Source organism: Myxine glutinosa, chromosome 5 (assembly GCF_964187855.1).
Source record: "Myxine glutinosa chromosome 5, kmMyxGlut1.1, whole genome shotgun sequence".
Taxonomy (NCBI): Eukaryota; Metazoa; Chordata; class Myxini; order Myxiniformes; family Myxinidae; genus Myxine; species Myxine glutinosa.
This window is the reverse complement of record NC_136265.1, coordinates 12,292,880-12,313,179: the sequence shown is the minus strand read 5'-3', so window position 1 is coordinate 12,313,179 and position 20,300 is coordinate 12,292,880. Positions and strand designations below refer to the sequence as shown.

Genomic DNA, 20,300 nt, shown 5'->3' with positions numbered 1-20,300 from the left:
CTCATTCTGGCCTGTTATGGCCAGACCTGTTATGGCCAGACTCATGACAGTACGTCATTGACAGAGGCACGCCAGAAAATGTGGGCCAGCAAAGTGGGCCGGAGTGTGGCTGGTGCACCAAAGCTGGCTGGCTTCCTTGCCTCCAACAAATGAGGCATTCAAGGAAAATGTGGCCCGCGCTCACCTTCAGGTGGCAGTCTGGAGGAATGCACTGCAACCAGATCCAGAAAATGGATCCAACAGCATTTGGATGGTCATGGGAAGATGGCTCCAAAACATCTTTCCCAACAACTCTTCCCAGTGACATCCCCCTAGCACCAGATGATTTACTGAAACTCGTCAGATGTTCTTGTAGTAGTGAGATCCCTTGCAAGACACAAAGATGTGGGTGCAACACTGCAAACCTTGCCTGCTCAGTTTTATGTGCATGTCAGGGTGGCCAGGGTTGTTTCAACGAAAGAACAAAGCAGGCTCTACAGGCAGACAACGATGACGAAAATGACTAGATGTCTCTCAACTGAACCCGGGGACATATACACATCTGTATCCATCTGCAAATACCCAATGACCCATTGTGTCAGAACATTACTTTTGTGACACCACTCTAAACTGAAATACCTGCAAGCCAAAGATAGATTGTTTTCTAACATGAACATTCGTGTGTGCTCACGTAGTTTCTTTAATGGTACTTGTCACCTACATGTAATCTATGGCATTCTCGATGCAATTCTATTTTTGATATTCTTTGCAATCTCTGCGGTCAATTTGATCGCATTTCCTGTGGTCATCTTGTATGGCCCTAAATGATAATATCCAGGAACAAATCATACTGCTCCATGTTGTTCATCTTTGATGATATGACACTTTGTTTAGTTTCGGCCATCAAAGCGGTAGTTTGGGAAGCTATTTAAGTTGGTTACCATGGCAACAGAAAATCTTAAACTCATTCATCCTTTTTATCGAATTTATTGTAATCAATTTTATATACCTAGGAAATACAAAGAATGTTCTATTCATATTATCTTGGACGTTTTGTCATTTTTACCGCCTTTTACCAGCTTAATGGTAGCCATATTGCTCGTTAACATAGCAACGGTACACCCAATACTTCTCAAACCCTTTCTATTGAATCCATTGGACCCAAAAACATATATTGGCCAAAACATCATTGCTTTATGGCAGAAAACATTGAAATAATAGGAATTTTGGAATTTTAGTCCTTCGTGGCAGCCATCTTGGACGCCATCTTGAATATTTAAAATTGCTCAAGGGTGACAGGTCCACACCACCCTAGATCTCATTAAAATGCCGGATGGACACCACATACAGGCGACCAACCACCCACATGGATCGCTCGGCCCTTCGAGGTCGGGCCGTGACAAGATACCTCCACATGGAGGGGCTCGTAGCGTAGAGGACTGGAGAGTAGTGTACCCAACGTGGGGGAATGGTACTGACCATTCCTCCCACGGGGGGGCCATGAGCATTAGTTTAGGGGAATGGCAATGTTAGGCCCATGGAGGGGCCAGCAATGGTTGCCTCCATGGGGCACCGAAGCTAGCCGAGGGAGGGCTTTTTTTTTCTTTTTCTTTTTTTTTTTTTCTATACTGAATCGAGGCTCGTGAAAGAGCTGACAACCGCGAGGGAAAGACAGTACATGGGGACCGCGAGGGAAAGACAAAAACAGCACATGGGGACCGCGAGGGAAAGACAAAGACAGCACATAGGGACCGCGAGGGAAAGACAAAGACAGTACATGGGGACCGCGAGGGAAAGACAAAAACAGCACATGGGGACCGCGAGGGAAAGACAGTACATGGGGACCGCGAGGGAAAGACAAAAACAGCACATGGGGACCGCGAGGGAAAGACAAAGACAGTACATGGGGACCGCGAGGGAAAGGATGCTAGGATAATGTTAGGGATTTAGAAGACTGTAGGGACAAAATAATTAAGTAGTGACACCTGAACTATAGAGGGGACATAGAGAGTTTAGGTGGTTGATAAAGAAAAAGGGGTGTGCATAGTTTAAAGGGACGACGGGGAAGCACGAGTTTAGGGGAAATTAGGTAGATAGATGATGCTGTGTGGTTGAGGAGTTGTGTTGCAGTGTGAGAGGAATTGAGGAGTGAGAACAAAAGGTGTGTGGAAAATAAATGGAATTGTGTTGAGGTGTAGTGTGAATTGAATTGCATGGTGTGCAGGATCAATGGTGTGGAATGATTGGTGTGGAGGGCATGGTACGAAGGAGTGAATGGGGGGAAGTGGAACCCATTCGCGAAAGCCCGGGGGGGTAGTGTAAAGCCAGGTAGAGGGCATAGGTAAAATACATGGATATTGACACCTGTGGTGCGGGCAGTGGAAGGAAGTGTTTTGGAGGGTGCAGTAGTCAGTGAAATGGCTGGGCGTGTGGCTTAATTGGTGCGTGTGGTTATTGGGGCACTCCGCCACTGGTAGCTTGTCAGCCATGTGAGGCCGCAAGTAGGCTCTGGGAGCCAGTTAGGATAGTTGTGAGTGGGGCCCGAGGATCCCAGGGGAGGACCCGGGTTGCCCAATGCCAAGGTGGGCATAGAGGGGGTAAGTGCCAGGGAGGGCCTTCCCCGGTTAGGTAGTCACAGGAGCAGGCAAGCTCGGGAGGCGGCTTCAGTGGCGGAGTTGCGCGGGTAGTTAGTCCTGCTAGTGGAGCCACATGACCCAGCCCTGAAATTGTGCGAGGGCACAGTGTGAAAATTTGTGGGGGTGAGACCCAAATTCAGAGGGCACTACAGTGTGGGCAATGGGAATTCGGGTTCTTAGAACCACATAGTTTAAAGAAGCCGATTGGCAGGGTACGACCCCAGCTAGTTAAAAGTGTAATGTCACTAGAGTAGTTAGGATATGAGAAATCCCTTCGCACCATACACAGCCAGTCACCAAGGAGGACGAGCTCCACACCGAGGCTCTGTAAGCCGTTTGAGTAGTGAGACGCATCACGACGTGGGTGAGACATTGTTGTGTTCCATCCCTTCCTTCCTGGGAGAGATTGGGGATGAATTTGGCAAAGAGGGGATATGGGAGACAGGACGTAGAGACGGATTGTAAATACAAGGGGGGCTAGGGTAGTGTAGCCAACGGTGGGGGCTACGGACGGTTAGGGACGAGTTTGCTCTGCTCGCTCTACCGCGTCCCTCGCACCGCACCAAGCATGGTGGTGCCTGGTCACCTTGTTTTTCGTGTACCACTGTGTCCTTTCCGTTTTGCTTGTTGTGCTTCGTCTTCCCTCCCCGCCCAGGACCATTTTGGAGGCCGAACTGTGCAGCACCTTGCTGCCATGTCCTTGTTACACCTGTGCAGCCGACCTGTGCAGCACCTTGCTGCCAGTCCCCTTGCTGCACCCTTGCTACACCTGTGCAGCTGACCTGTGCAGCACTTTGCTGCCAAACCCACCTTGCTGCACCCTTGTCACACTCATGGACCACAAGCCTTGTGGCTCGCACCTCTGCTGTGCAGCATCTTGCTGCAAAATCATCTTGCACCTTCGGACCACTTTTTGAGTGGCACTGATGCCACGCAGTTGGACCACAGGAGAGTGGCCCTGCTGGCCAATAAAAAGAAAGTGTGTGCAATTGTTTACTATTGTGTGCCAGGTATGAAGAAGATGTGGAAGCTTAGATGGCCCTGATGCTTCATATGGCCTGCATGCCGGTCAGGGCCAGCCGGTTTTGTTAGCCGCACACAGAAGACGCAAGATGCAAGATGCAAGCAGCAAGTGCCACATTGAGTGTTTTGTTTCTCTCCTCCAATTCCTTCCTAAAGTACAGGTCCTGGGTCATAGAATTGTAAATAAAGTTTAAGTTCTGTGCATGTAAATATAAGAATGTGCCCACCGGCTATGTGTGTAGTTTGAAAATTCCGGAAATACTCGGGTAGTTGTGGGTGTGAGTCTGTTAGAGTAGCTGCTCAATGCATTAGGGGGGTTAAAAATGTGTTATCATAACACATATCTAGTGTTTAAAATGTCGCACACATGGGTCAGAATAAATGCTAGGTGGATTACACCTATGTCCTATGTGTCACATTTAAAAGTAATGGTAAATTTGCATTCCAGGCTCTACCGGTCGTTCCATTGTTGGGGTCGACTCGGGACAAGTCTGGTGAGAGAGGGGGGTAGTGTTGCGGTTTTGCGAATAAAGGATGACCCCCCTCGTAGGTAGTTGCACCACAACATGTAGCCTCGCTTTAGTTCAGTTATTTCTTACTAAATGTAAGCATAGTCTCCTTTCCTGTGTTAGTTTGCGTTGAGCAGGCCAGTGAGTTAGGTGTTCTTTGGGCTAGAATGCCACGTGCTAGGCCTGGAACAAGTCTGGCAAGGCCGAAGGGAGGAGCTGCAGGGGAGTGGCCGGTAAGCGGCTAGCAGCCAATCGGAGCTCAAGGGGAGTGGCTCACAACGGCAGCGAGAGGAGGGTCTTGGAACATTCGGGTAAGACTCTGGGACGGGGCCATAAAACCCTGCCCCGGGCCCCCACGCCACAGTCGGAGAGGGAGTGCCCCAGTGAACGCGTCAGTCTCCCAGTCAGAGTCGCCGTGAGAGTCACCCAGCCCCTCAGTCAGGAGAGTTAGTGGATAGTTGGTTCGTGGTTGGTTCGTGGTTCATGAGCGTTGTGAGAGAGTGCAACAGTGACCAAGTCCCAGTGAGAAAGAGACGTTGTAGTCACGAGTGAAGGCAATCGGGTGCTTGTTATAGCCTCTCTGTGCACGAACTATCCCTGTGCCCTGTGCTCTGCGGCTGTGAATAACGCGCTTGTGAAGACTATCCATTCCGAGGCCACAGACGCACGATCTCCCTGCCTGGGCTCACCGGAACACGTGCCGCGAATATCCGAGGGCCACGCCCGGCGAGCTGTCCGGGAGCGACCGGCGCCAAGGCGCGTTTGGAGCGTGAACTTGTCCTTCCTTCTTTTCCCTGCGTGAGTGAGTGGGCCCTTGTCCGGGAATAAGTTAAGACTGATTAAGCATCTGCTCTGTGTCCCTTCTCTTTACCCTGATCCTCGTATAGTTGTAACTAAACCCGTGTTCTTTCTTCTATTTGATCATTCCTGTCATTTCACTATTGGCCTAGCATCGCACGAATAAAACCGCTCAATTGGGTTCAATAAAAGTAACGGCACGAGTCACGTGATGCGCAAACCGCTCGGGCGTATTCGATTAGCGTGGCTTGTGCGAGGTCCAGTCCCCGTTTTCGTGGCGGCGTGGGTACCGAAGGTACATGTGGAATCGACCTGATACCCTTCCGCACGCTCGCTATGGGAGTGGCGGCTCGGCCTCATGGACTCGAAGACCCGAGGGGGAAAAGGGGTTTAACCCCCCCTCTGTACGTCGACGGGCTTCGAGAGATCCGCAACAATATATTGTTGCGGATCTCGAGCTCGTCGACATACTGAGGGGGGGTTAAGCCCTGCTCCCCCTCGAGCTTCGAGTCCACGAGGCCGCCCCCACACTATACTCGTGGTGGACGGATTGCTGGGCAATTCCAGCCACCGGACCCACAGCTAACGCGTGGAAGGGTTAACGGTCACGACCCGAGTACCTTCGACACACGCAGCCGTGAGAATGGGAGCTGAACCTCGCACGAGTCACGCTGGTCTTTAACGCCCGAGCAGTTGTGCGTCGCGTAACTTGTGCCGTTAACACTATGGAACCCGATCGAGCGGTTTTAACTCGTGCAATGCTAGGCCAATGGTGAAAGGAAGACGGCAAGGTTGGAAACAAACCACAGGATTTATTCACAAATGTACAATAGTTATAGAAAAAGGGACACAGTGGAGAACCTTAACAGCCTTACTTACGTTCCCGGACAAGGGCCCTCAGACTCGTTTGGGGAAGGGGAGGATGAGGGGAACGCGCACAAAGCGCGGCCGCTTGGTGCAGTTCGCCTGGACGGCTCATTTGGCGGATCGCCCCAAGGATGTTCGCGGCAGGGACGTCGATCACAGTTGTGCACGTAACGGGTATCCGAGGAGCGTATCCCGAAGTCAGCAAGGCAGAGCGCACGTGCAGGGAGTCCAGGCGGAGGTCGTCAGGGCAGAGAGAGCGTTCAGAGTGCGAATCCAGAGAGAGGTCGTCAGCCTGCTAGAGAGAGACCAGAGAGCGAATCCAGAGCCAGAGAGAGAGTTCGGAGGTCCGGGCCGGGTTTTATATCCCCCGGAGCCCCACTAGAATGTTCCACGGGCCTCCACTTGCTGCCGGGGGCCACGTGTCGTGACAGCCCCTCATTAGTCACTCCCCTTAGCTCTCATTGGCCGCCGTTATTGGCCACTCCCTTTAGCTCTCATTGGCCGCCGTTATTGGACGCTCCCTTTAGCTCCCATTGGCTGTTCGCTGCTTACCAGCCACGCCCTCCAGCTCCTCCCTCGGGCCTGGTAGACTTGCCCCAGGCCCATGACATAGCATTCCAGGTTTCAATGAGGCCTACCCTTACTCTACCTGCCTCAACGCATACTAACACTGGGAAGGAGACTATACTTCACATTTAATAAGAAATAACTGACTAAGCGAGGCTACATGTTGTGGTGCAACTAACTATAGGGGGGTTGCCTTTATTTACAAAAACCGCAACAATATTATATATTATTATCTCTCTATATTATAAAAGAAAGTTTTTGTTTGTTTGTCTGCGCAAGCTAATCTCCTGAACGGTGAAAGATAGGAGGAAACCTCTAATACAAAAAATGTCGGGACGGGCCCCGGGAAGGTTTTAGGCTAGGTGGCGAGGCCGTTTCGGCCGGGCCCTTTTCGCAATTAAAAGCTGAGCTGAATTATTGTAGTCAATCTTCTACGGCCACGAGTAAAAGCTGAATTATGGTAGTAAATTCATTCAAAAAGAGCCAAAAATGTCGGGACGGGCCCCGGGAAGGTTATAGTCTCGGTGGTGAGGCCGGTTGAGGCCGCTTCAGCCGGGCCGGGCCCTTTTCGCAATTAAAAGCTGAGCTGAATTATAGTGGTCAATCTTCTACGGCCGCGAGTGAAAGCTGAATTATGGTAGTAAATTCATTCATAACCAAAAATGTCGGGACAGGCCCCGGGAAGGTTATAGGCTAGGTGGCGAGGCCAGTCGAGGCCCACCTCGGCCGAGCTGGGCCCATTTCACAATTAAAAGCTGAGCTGAATTATAGCAGTCAATCGTCTACGGCCGTGAGTAAAAGCTGAATTATGGTAGTAAATTCATTCAAAAAGAACCAAAAATGTCGGGACGGGCCCCGGGAAGGTTATAGGCTAAGTGGCGAGGCCGGTTGAGGCCACATCGGCTGAGCTGGGCCCATTTCACAATTAAAAGCTGAGCTGAATTATAGTAGTCATTCTTCTACAGCAGCGAGTAAAAGCTGAATTATAGTAGTAAATTCATTCAAAAAGAACCAAAAATGTTGGGAGGGGCCCGGGAAGGTTATAGGCTAGGTGGCGAGGCAGGTCGAGGCCGCATCGGCCGGGCTGGGCCCATTTCACAATTAAAAGCTGAGCTGAATTATAGTAGTCAATCTTCTACGGCCGTGAGTAAAAGCTGAATTATAGTAGTAAATTCATTCAAAAAGAACCAAAAATGTCGGGATGGGCCCCGGGAAGGTTATAGGCTAGGTGGTGAGGCCGGCCGAGGCCGCATCGGCCTGGCTGGGCCCATTTCACAATTAAAAGCTGAGCTGAATTATAGTAGTCAATTTTCTATGGCATAATAACGTAACGTTATTATTATAGTAAATCTAATCATAACACTAATCCCTTTGTAGTGACTGCAACGTTACTGGAGTTAAATATATATATTATATATATTAAAGTAGCGGAAGTTTGTGTCATCTACGTCATTACGCATATGATGTCATTACAGCGTAAACACCTGCTCACTTCGAGTTTGGCAGGAAAGGTCATTCCTCTTTGGGGTATATAGATTACAGTCTCTCTATGATAGGGTTTCAAGAACATTGGATGTGTTTTCATTTACCAAGTTTCTTGTGGAGAGATCGCCAAGTGGTTAAAGCATTCGAGCAAGCACTCCATTTAAAACGGTTAAGGAACGGCTGGCTTGGCAAGCGCTAGCTAGCTGCTTGGTAAAGGAGCACACCTCCAGCCCTTGTGGGGTATATAGATTACAGTAGATCTTCCCTCATTTTACTTACCTCAAGGATGTCTGGATTCCTCCAAATTTCTTTGTTTAATGTTAAAAACAGCATTAGCGACTGTTTAAAAAGCTAATAATGTGTTTTTGTGGTTTATAATGTTTTACAAGCCCGGCTACACCGCTGTTAGACTTTTGGTCTTGTTTTTAACAAAATCCAGTTCCTTGGCCTTCATCTCTCAATTTGCTACTGCATTATGGATACCAGCGACAGAAGTTTCGTCTCCAGAGGGTTGTGCGCACCTCTGGTAGGATTATTGGATGTGAGTTGCCGACTTTGGCTTAAATTTATGTACTGTGAACAGATTGCGGAGGATAGTCTTGATGCCTCAGATCCAGCTAATGCTCTCGGGGATGTATGGACCAATTTTATTCATACTTGGCACAAAGACAATACATGATGGGATAAATACATTGATATACACATCATTTTGTTTTGTGATGCGATCAAAGATGGCCGACTGGAGGCCATTTTAGTTGTAACTAGAGCAATGTGACTGCATCGCCAATATGCCTCTGCATAGCCCCTGCCCGTGACAATGGGTAGATGCCCTCGTTGACTGTCCTAAAAATAGACAATTTAGATTTAAATCCCTTCAGCTTTCCTCAAGTGTCACATTTTTACCAGACATGACAGGTTTCACATCGATCGTTGAAGCGGTTTCGGAGAAGGGTTTTATTTTAAATATCGACTTTCAAGCTCATATGGCTACCAAACCACGTTACATATGACATTAAAAATGTACATTCTGCATATGTATGGGTAGGGGATCATGTTTGTGAAGTTTCGTGTTGATCGGATAAGGTTAGTTTTTATATCCAAGATGGCTGCCAATCCACGTGACCCGACATCATCATTTTCAAACTCTATGCAGCGATGGTGTTCGATGACATTTGTGAAGTTTTGCATCGATACGGTAAGCTGTTTCTGAGATATAATTATTTAATATTTCCTTCAATACAATATGGCCGCCACACCATGTGACTGATTATGTTTTCGTGATCAACTTTTAATCGCCATGCCTGGTCAATGGCACACGTAAAGTTTAGAGGTGGTTTGAGAGAAGATGTTTTTTAAAGGTTTTAGGTTAAATCCAATATGGCTGCCAAACCATGTGAGCTATGATGTCATCAATTTAATATTTCAATACAAATGGGCCATAGATCATGTGCTTGCAATTACAGATTTTTAGGATGAGGCATTCGATTAAAACATTTATGGCTGTATACCACTTCACCGATGATGTCATCATTGTGATGCTTTTGGTCCACATTGGGAATACTTGACAATGTGCCAAGTTTCAAATTTTCTTATTCAGTGGTTGCCAAGAAATAATTTTACTATTATTTGTGTTTAATCAAGATTGCTGCCATACCACGTGACCTATGACGTCACAATTATCATAAAAGTATTCTTCATGGGTGCCGCTCCTACCCTGAAAGTTCAGGGGCGGAGACATAATAAAAACCCGATGTTGAACACGTCCTCAACCATTTCTCAGACATGCATTTACCAATGTTCAAACTTGGCACACAGATAATGAATTATGGCTTACAAATGTACGTCATTTTTTTTTTTCGAGATTACATCCAAGGTGGCCAACTGGTGGCCATTTTGTTACTTAAACGTGTCCCTAAAAATTTATTGAACCCCAAGACATGAGGTCTGATTTTCTTCAAACTTGGCACAAGCACAGTACATGATGGCATACACGTGCACCTCACTTTATTTTGAGATCTGATCAAAGATGGCTGAATGGTAGACTGGCGGCCATTTTAGTTGCTTTAAAAAACCCCAGTATTTGGCACAAAGACAATACATAAGAGTACATGAGACCAAGACATGAGACTTGAAAATTGAGACACGGCTCATTGTAAAGAACTCTCCACGGGGAATAAAATATGTTAATGATGATGTCATAGGTGCCTCCGTTATGACGTCATTATTCGACAAGTACAAAACTTCATCCGATCAAGATGAAATTTCTTGAGCATAATCTAGGAATAAATTTGTGGAGAAAAAAAATAATGATGACGTCATCGGTCACGTGGTTCGGCCGCCATATTTGTTTTTAACACAAAAGCCTTTAAAACCACTGAAAATACGTTCTAGCGAGGGTTTGCAATCTCTGATTGCTCTTTCCTGTTTGTTTTGTAATCCGATCAAAGATGGCCAACTGGCGGCCTTAAATTCCAAGCAGCAAAATTACTAAAACCACGGGGGCTGATATTTTGTCTTTTTCTCCTTGTTGTTCGAATAATTTTGAGTTCATTTTAAATTCAGGTTGTTTTTTTTTCATCTGAGCATTATTAGGCCTAGTTAACCTTGTTGAGGAGTATGATTTATTGTGATTGTATGTATGACCAACACCAACACATACTCCTTGTGTTTTTACATTTGGCGAAATAAAGTTCTCATCTTATCTTATTATCTTATTATGTTATAAAAGCTCAGAAGAAAATGTGCATACTTTGAGGCTATCCTGGCAGATCTCTGCAGAAACAGTGATGGAAAAACTTGCAAAAAACAGGTTTTTAATCAAACACAAAAATCAAGGAATTAAAAATAATGAAACTGAACCCCCATTTTCACAACAATGTTAATATTCATTGCCTGAACAAACTGATGACCGATTAGAACATGTGCCTCATGTGATACATTTCAGGGAAGTCCAATTCGGGTCCTCACCTTTAAGGAGGGTGTAGTGGTCTGTGCCCTCGGTGTGCTGCAGACCACCCATCGTCTCGGCAACCTGGTCATACAGCAAGCACTTTAACATGTTCGTTTGGTAATCAAACGATACGCATGTGAAGATGAGCTCGTCGAGGCAGGCTTGCGCACACTCCGTGGCCGAGAGTTCTCCCAAGGCCTCTTTTACCACGGCTCCTCGCATGGAATTTGAAGGAATCCGCTGGAACTTGCTGCGAATCGTATCTGTTTAAGGAACAACAACAACAATATATATATCTGTACCCTTCAAAAAATGTTCTGTAGAATTTAGACAGAATTCAACAGACTCTTCATGGAACATATGGATTCTAGAGAACTCTACAGACAATAGGTGTTCTATAGAATTCTTCAGATGCTCGATATAACCTGTCTATAGGAATTCTATAGTGCTATAGGATTTCTTTATACAGGTTCTATGGAGCATCTATATAAATTGTTATGTCGGTGGGGTAGGGATTACCTTAGAACAGGTAGGATGTATAAATTAACATGCTCCGGATGTCGGCTAAGAACCATCACCATGTAGTAAGTTTTGTTTGGCCGGATGTCGCGCAAGAGTGAATAATTGTGGCCATACGAGGATGGCCCTTGTGTTAACCAGTTGTCGGGATTATGTTCATTCCCCTGTTCGTCAAACCTCAGTGATTTATTTCCTATGTCCCTTTTGACCCCGCACCATGGACACATAGCCAAGCCACGCAATCGCCTGCATTTAAACTCACGAATTAACAATAAAAACCACCAGGAAGCCAGGACATTGAGCGTTGCCGCTGGTTACACCATTGGTAAGCACACATCGAGGTCGAGCAGGCGGAAGACATGCCCCGAGGAGCAGTGATTGGCCAGGGCGGAGTAATAAGGCACTCACTGATTGGCAGATAGAAGGGCGAGCAAGACATGGCACGCTGATTGGTGGAGAGCGGGACAATGTAGTGGTGGCCTGCGGGCATTGGTGGAGAGGCACAGATGACGTCACGAGACAGTCAATAAAAGAACTCTCGGACCGACATTTTCTCTCTTGCCTTTTGCCCTCGATGAACTCTTGCTCCCTTGCTTCTTCTCCCTCGCGCTCTTGTGCCTGTTCACGTTCCGGACCTCGCAAGCAAATGTGCGTGGGGAACGGGCTCCAGGAAGTGATCGGACCGACCGAGTTCAGAGACGCCATCGGGAGACATGCAGAGGCAGCAGGAAGAGCCACGGCCCAAGAACTGTGGTTCTCCGCGTGGGCGAGGGCAGCTTGCCGCTGGAACACCATGAGGCCGGGGTGAGCAAGACGCCTGGGGAGGCCTAGCAGCGCGCGAGCAAGGTGGACTGAGGCCTACTTCCCGCCAAGGCAGAAACCGCGTCCGGATTCCCGCGCAGGAACGGGGCCTGAGACGGGTCTTGACGAGGTGCCGGGACAGCCGATTGAGCTAAGTGCACGATAACCCACACGTATTTTATTTTTCAGTTTATTTTCATCCTTCTCTGTGTGTAAGTCTGGTGTGGGGGATGTCCTCCTCTGGTGTGGGTCTGGTGTGGGTTTAGGATTATAGTTAGCACGCATTTTCTTGTTATCGGTATTTTTCATTTAAGAAACCCTTTCGTTATGTTCTGTACATTTATAAATCCGTTTTGTTCGAGTTATTTTCCGCAGGTTCGGGAACCGCCGGCGGGACCACAGGTAAGCTCTTCAGCTTCCTCTGCTTCTCTTTCTTCCTCCGGCGCATATACACTACTCACAATAAGTTAGGGATATTGTGGGAGTGAGTTTATTTTTTTTTATAGGGGTTAGGGTTGGGTATTGTAATCAAGAATGCTGTGTTTTTTCACACTCATTAATAACCAGAGAATTAGGACCAACAACTTTTTTCAACATAATTAATACACAAAATCAACCACACCGAAGAACCTGCCGATAACCCGAACTTATTTGGAGTAGTGTATATATAAAGTCCGCATTTGATCGTCGCCTCGGAGTTAAAGCTTGCTTTGGCTATTCGTGATCCCTGGGGTGTTCACCTGGGGAATCACGCGACAGTACTACAGAATTTCATTATACGGGTTCGAAAGAGCATCTATATTAATTCTGACCCTTCGTTGCACCAGAATGTGATTGTATGGCACCGTTAGGAAGTTTAGGACCTCCCAATACCTCCCCGCAGCTCTTCCTCACGGTTCAGCAACAACAACAACAACAACAGCAACGGCAGCGGCATGCACAGGGAGTGCGCGTCCTCACTCCGGCTTGGTTGGTAGGGGGTGTTGGGAGGGCACGAGGCCTTCCCAACGAGCCGCCATCGAACATGTGCTCGACGGGGTTACCAAATAGGGGCTCCCTGTCAGCTCCTCGTCAAGGGCAGAGCCCGGTAACCCCCGCACCGAATGGAAGCGGCGGACCGGCCCCAGGGGGGCGGAGCCAACCAGCCAAGGGCGTGTCACTCCCCGCTGAGCATGCGCAGGAAGAGGGAGGTGACGTCAGATGCGCGCTGAGCTTGGAGAAAGAAAGACGCCACCTCCGAGCGCTGTGAGGCCTCCCTGCATCTCTTGGACCGTGCTTGATCCTGTCCCCGAGCCAAGGTGCACCTTGTGCTATCGAACTACCTGTCCTTCCCTGCCATCAATCCCTGTGTAAGTCTACCTGGTTCCGTTTGTCTGTGGTCTGTCTGGGATAAGATAAGACTGTAATTAAGTGCCTATCTCTTCTGTGTCTTTACCTCACTACCTTGTAATCTACCCCCTTTTCTCCACCACTGTAATTATACCCTCCTCCGGAGGTCTTGAGAACTGTACCCCTTGCGTCGTTTCATCTATCCCAGTCGTTGTGTCCTTTCCATCATTGATTTAGCATAGCGCGATTTGGTCAACGTCTGGGTGGAATCGGGGTCTAGTCGGGGAATAACTGTTAGGTCGCGGTAATACACCACCGCTCGGTCAAAATAACATCTTGTCCGCGACCCGTAACATTTGGAGGAGGAGGAGAGTGTCGCTGAAGCTGAAGGGAAAGGTGTATGCTGCATGTGTGAGAAGTGTTATGATTTATGGGAGCGAGACATGGGTAATGAACGTAGAGCAGCAACGAAGGCTGGAAAGGGTGGAAATGCGAATGGTTCGATGGATGTGCGGAGTATCGTTGAGAGAGAGGAAGCCAAATGATGAATTGCGAAAGATGATGGGAATATTGCCTGTGATTGATGCTGTGAAGAGGAACAGGTTGAGATGGTTTGGTCATGTATTGAGGAAGGATGAAAGTGACTGGTTGAGAAGAGTGATGGAAGTTAATGTAGAAGGAAGTAGAGGACGGGGAAGACCGAGAAAGACTTGGCTAAAGATGGTGGAAGAAGAAATGCGGGCAAGGGGGTTAACAAGGAGAGATTTTTTTTTTTTTTTTTTTTTTTTTTTTGGTATACAAGATCGAGGCTCGTGAAAGAGCGAACATTAATCACACAGAAAGACAAACAGACGCGCCTCTCCCGGGCATGCCCGGACTCACTGTTCCCGGGCACACCCGAACCCCCCGGGCACGCCCGGTCTCGTCTTTCCCGGGCATGCCCGCTCTCGCCTTTCCAGGGCTCGCCCAGGGCTTTCCAGAGATGCAGAAAATAGGGCAAAATGGAGAAGATTGTCATGGGGACCGCAAGGCTAACCCCCGCTCTAGCAGGGAACATGGCCTTATAATGCATGTTGTGTGTGTTGTTGAAAGAGCATCTATATAAATTCTCTATAGAATTTCTATAGCACATGTTTTGCAGGGATAATGTAACAAATAAAAACACATTTTTAACACTTCATTCTAATCACCTTTTACCAACTGCTAAGGGTATGTTTGAACTTCTAATTGTATACACGAAGGTGTCATGGCCAGCTCACCTGTCTGTGCGCTGGTCCCAAACACGACTGGCAGAACGCTCAGTATAATGAAGAAGAAACCTCTGTCCATGTTGATGTGAATGCAATACTTTCTGCAATTAAAAAATAAGAAGAAGAAGAAAGAATCGTTTTGAACAGACAAACTTGATCTGATTAACTCGCGCATTTTCCACTTCGTATCAAATTATTGTGGCATTAACTTGCGCATCTTATGAGTACAACACACGTCAGAAGCACAAAATTGTCATACTGTAGCGGTTACCGCTGGATGCACACAATCGCCTTGCACCGGCCAGAACACGGCCAGACGCGCCTCTCCCGGGCATGCCCGGACTCACTGTTCCCGGGCACGCCCGAACCTCCCGGGCACGCCCGGTCTCGTCTTTCCCGGGCATGCCCGCTCTCGCCTTTCCAGGGCTCGCCCAGAGCGTCCGGGCATGCCCGCTATCGCCTTTCCAGGGCTTGCCCAGAGCGTCCGGGCATGCCCGCTATCGCCTTTCCAGTGCTCGCCCAGAGCGTCCGGGCATGCCCGCTATCGCCTTTCCAGGGCTCGCCCAGAGCGTCCGGGCATGCCCGCTATCGCCTTTCCAGGGCTCGCCCAGAGCGTCCGGGCATGCCCGCTATCGCCTTTCCAGGGCTCGCCCAGAGCGTCCGGGCATGCCCGCTATCGCCTTTCCAGGGCTCGCCCAGAGCGCCCGGGCACGCCCAGCCTCGACTTGCCAGGCCGCAGCCAAACACGCCCGGGCAGGTCCAGACTCGCCTTTCCAAGGCTCGCCCTTGACACCCGGGCATGCCCGGTATAGCTTTTGCCGGGCAAACCTCCCGACATAAATGTGTATATATATTGCTGCCCGATAAACGGGCTTTTGTCAGAATACCTGAGCTGTTTTGTTTCAATAAAGCAACTCGGACGAATTCCGTCTTTGGTCGCGTCACTTCTTTCGACTCGCGTTGGAGCGCAGTTCCTTCAATACATCGAACAGAAGATATAAAGTCATACATCGAACTCCAGAAGATAAAGTCAGACATCGAACTCCAGAAGGTAAAGTCAGACATCGAATAAAAGATATAAAGTCATACATCGAACTCCAGAAGATAAAGTCATACATCGAACTCCAGAAGATATAAAGTGAGACATCGAACTCCAGAAGATATAAAGTCATACATCGAACTCCAGAAGGTAAAGTCAGACATCGAACTCCAGAAGGTAAAGTCATACATCAAACTCCAGAAGGTAAAGTCATACATCGAACTCCAGAAGGTAAAGTCAGACATCGAACTCCAGAAGGTAAAGTCGTACATCGAACTCCAGAAGGTAAAGTCATACATCGAACTCCAGAAGGTAAAGTCATACATCGAACTCCAGAAGGTAAAGTCACACATCGAACTGCAGAAGGTAAAGTCATACATCGAACTCCAGAAGGGAAAGTCACACATCGAACTCCAGAAGGGAAAGTCATACATCGAACTCCAGAAGGGAAAGTCATACATCGAACTCCAGAAGGGAAAGTCACACATCGAACTCCAGAAGGGAAAGTCATACATCGAACTCCAGAAGGGAAAGTCATACATCGAACTCCAGAAGGGAAAGTCATACATCGAACTCCAGAAGGGAAAGTCATACATCGAACTCCAGAAGGGAAAGTCACACATCGAACTCCAGAAGGTAAAGTCAGACATCGAACTCCAGAAGGTAAAGTCAGACATCGAAATGCAGAAGGTAAAGTCATACATCGAACTCCAGAAGGTAAAGTCATACATCGAACTCCAGAAGGTAAAGTCAGACATCGAACTCCAGAAGGTAAAGTCAGACATCGAACTGCAGAAGGTAAAGTCATACATCGAACTCCAGAAGGTAAAGTCATCATACATCGAACTCCAGAAGGTAAAGTTGTCCACCTAACAGTCTGGCAGTGACCCGATACGTGAACGTGATTTGCTGTTAGGGTTAGATCACGTTAACCCTAACCTAACTAACCACCCCTAACCAAACTAATCCTAACCCTAGCCTAACTAATCATAACCTAACGAACCCTAGCCTAACTAATCATAACCTAACTAACCCTAACCTAACTAATCCTAACCCTAACCTAACTAAGCATAACCTAACTAACCCTAACCTAACTAATCATAACCTAACTAATCATAACTTAACTAACCCTAACCTAACTAATCCTAACCTAACTAATCATAACACTAACCCCAATCTAACTAATCCTAACCTAACAAACCCTAACCTAACAAACCCTAACCTAACAAACCCTAACCTAACTAAACCTAATCTAACTAAACCTATCCTATCCAAACCTAACCTAACTAACCAACCCTAACCTTAACACAATTTTTCAACAGATCAATTTTGACTGACAATTTTTGGGTTCCTCACCTGTCTCTCAGTGCGCACCAAATGTGAGTGAGCTTCACTCAGTCTGTGCAGGTGCTTCTTGTATTAATCGCTGATGTAAATCACGAGGTCACATTTCAGGAAATAAAATAATCCCCCCAAACAATGCTTCCACCGAATATGCAAAACACGTACTCAGAAGTGCCAATTGACATTTTAGCAACTGCTTAAAACACCTACTGACACCTGTGATGAATGATTTTAAGCTTGTATGAAAACCTTGTTGTGTGGCATTCCTTTTACATCAAAATTGGATTGTCCATAAAAACCAAGCTGGCTCATTAATGACTTTTTGGGGGAATAACCTTCCCGCAGAGCTTGATCTCGTCTTCAAGCAATGTGAGTCCACTCGTGGTAACATGAGGTCGTTGTGAATGACTACACGGGTCAGACCCACCTTTATCATGAACTTTCCAGATATAAATAAAACGTGACGTCATCGTACCAACTCAAGCACGAATGAGCTTCCATTGGGCAATAACTTGTAGATAGCCAGGGTGAATTTTCAATTAACAGTAATTATTTTCAGGGTTTTTTTCTTTCTTTCAGGTCCATAACTTTTGTGAAATATCCTGCTCACAGACAGACAAATGAAAAATCACTCAAAGACCGACACTTGGCAAAAGAGAACAAAGTAGAATAGCACTCGGTAGAGCATCCTTTTGACCTCAAAAATAATTGGTGCTTGATTAAGTTAATCGGGTGAAAATTGAGGATTTTAGAAATTCGAAGAAATTGGTTGACCTTTGGTCTATGTTGACCTTTTGACCTCAAAAATAAATAGGAATCTGCCAGACCACCGACTCTAACATTTGGTGAAGTTTCGTGAAGATCAGTTTAAAATTGTGACGAGTCGGCAAGTATAAGTGAGCAGATAGACAAACACACAAAATGGAGTGAACAACATACAGTCACGTGAAAAAGTAAGTACACCCCATGTTTTGACTTTTTCAACATATTTCAACATACAGCTATTTCATCTTCATTTCAACAATATTGATAGATAAAGGTGATGTAATATAACAAATATCATGAAACATTTACATTGTTGCGGAAATGAGGATTGTGTTTTTTTATTGTGTTGTATTGTATGGTAAATTGTTGTGTAATATTGCTTGATTCTGGCCCCTCCTGCCTCCAGTGTTGTGTAAAGATCAAATGGCGTTCCATAAAGTTAATTCCATAAAGCATACACGTCAGCCAATCATAGAATACCCCTGTTCGATAGTTATATCTTTATTATGTGTATCAGGGTAAGGCCTTGTCTTCCATTAAAATGACACTCCATTGCACCAAGTGAAAGAAGAGTAGATCCCCTTTCATTCCCATTCCCAAAAACCTCCATTTCCCCTTTCGTCATGGCCAAGCCTCAATCTGCCAATTACATCCCCTCCAAGTCTCCATTGCCAACTGCACTGGGCAGTTGGCCAGTTTGTTACAGCTGTGGGTTGTTTTCGCCCCAAAGCCGCCATTGAACATGCGCTCGGGTTGGGGAAGAAAGGCGTGCCCGCCCGTCGTCATCAAGGGTGGAGCCAGAGGGTCGCGCGACCAACCAGGGCCGAGGTGAGCACACCGATGGGCGTGTCCTAAAGGCCGGCGGCTTAATCGCCGGAGGCGTTATAAAAGCGCGCGTGCAAGAGTGATGACAAGCTGCGAAGAGAGGTCCATGACAAGAGAGGTCCATGACAAAAGAGGTCCATGACAAAAGAGGTCCATGACAAAGAGAGGTCCAGGAGTTCCATGACAAGAGCAGAGCTGAGTTGTGTGGTTTTGGTCAGAGCTGGGTTGGTCGTCAGTGGTGGTCAGTGGTTGCGTTGAGTTGTCGGTGGTAAGGAGTGGTTGGACCAAGAGAGAGAGAGGAAAGAACCCGTCACGCCAGACCCCCCACCAGCGCGTCGGCTCCACCAAGCAGCTCCGACCCGTGATCCCGTGCACACGACAGGATCGGTGGCATCAGCGGCCGTTGAGGTCCAGCCCGACGTCCCGTGCGGGATCAAGCTCCAGCCACACACCTCCTTCCAGCCAATCCTGCCTGCAATTTCCCCATTCGTGTACGTGAGTTTGTTCTGTTTGTTCTGTCCTGGGTATTTAATTAAGTTTGTAAAAGCTAGTATTAGTAATTTTCACTGTGTCTCTAAAAGCTTCTGTATATTATTTTCTTATCTTTCCTTCTCCTTGGTTATTTTGAGCCTGTACATAGTAAATAAATTTAGTAGTATTTTCAACCTTTTTTTGTCTTCTTCTTCTTCCTTTTCTTCACATCCGTCGTTTTAGTCTTTTCCATATTGAATATCTGTGGCGCGATACGGCCAACGTTCGGGTGAATCGGGTGAATCGGTGAAACTGTTAGGCCGCGGTGCCTCCGCTCGGCAAACAACATCCTTAACCGCGGACCGTAACAACATTTTGTAGTCCATTGTATAATTGAAATAAACAAAAATGCAAATTTCGCATGTGGAAAAAGTAAGTACACCCCTACATTTATCACTACTTCAAATACCTATATATTCAAATACCTATATTCAAATACCTAATAGAATCAGGTGCACCAGCTCAGGTGCAAATGATTAGAACATCGTTAGAGAGGATCTTGGAGGAACCTGTCTTATTTAAACCTCAGACATTTCGTTTGTTTGCTCTTTGTTGTTGAAGTGTGCGGCGTCACCATGCCGAGATCAAAATAGCTCTCTGAGGCCTTCAGAAAGAAGGTTATAGATGCCTACGAGTCTGGGAAGGGATTTAAAAAGATCTCCAAACAATTTGAAATCAATCATTCGACTGTCCAGAAGATTATCTACAAGTGGAGAAGATTCCAAACAACTGCCAACTTGTTCAGGCCAGGCTGCCCCAGCAAGTTCAGCCCGAGAGCAGACTGCAAGATGCTGAAAGAAGTCTCTAAGAACCCCAGAATGTCATCACGGGACCTACAGGTAGCTCTTACCACTGTTGATGTCAAAGTGCACGAGTCTACCATTAGAAAGAGGCTGCACAAATTTGATCTACATGGGAGGTGTGCCAGGAGGAAACCTTTGCTGTCCAGAAAGAACATCAAGGCAAGACTAAAGTTTGCCAATGAACACCGAGGCAAAGACCAGCACTTCTGGAACAATGTGCTCTGGACAGATGAGTCAAAGGTAGAGCTATTTGGCCACAGTACCAGAAGACATGTTTGGC

The 20,300-nt window shown here is 47.0% G+C and overlaps 1 protein-coding gene across 1 annotated transcript in view; it reads right to left on the bottom strand.

Annotated features, from left to right (window-relative positions):
• LOC137427954 (tolloid-like protein 2) overlaps positions 1–17,185 on the bottom strand; it is a 161,818-nt gene extending 144,633 nt beyond the window's left edge. The window contains exons 1-3 of the mRNA XM_068117809.2: positions 17,109–17,185; positions 14,723–14,814; positions 10,832–11,077 (exon numbers count right to left, since the gene is read on the bottom strand). Coding sequence (XP_067973910.2) covers positions 10,832–11,077; positions 14,723–14,792 — 316 coding nt within the window. The 5' untranslated portion in view covers positions 14,793–14,814; positions 17,109–17,185. The remainder of the gene's footprint in view (positions 1–10,831; positions 11,078–14,722; positions 14,815–17,108) is intronic.
• Between the last annotated feature and the right edge of the window lie 3,115 nt (positions 17,186–20,300).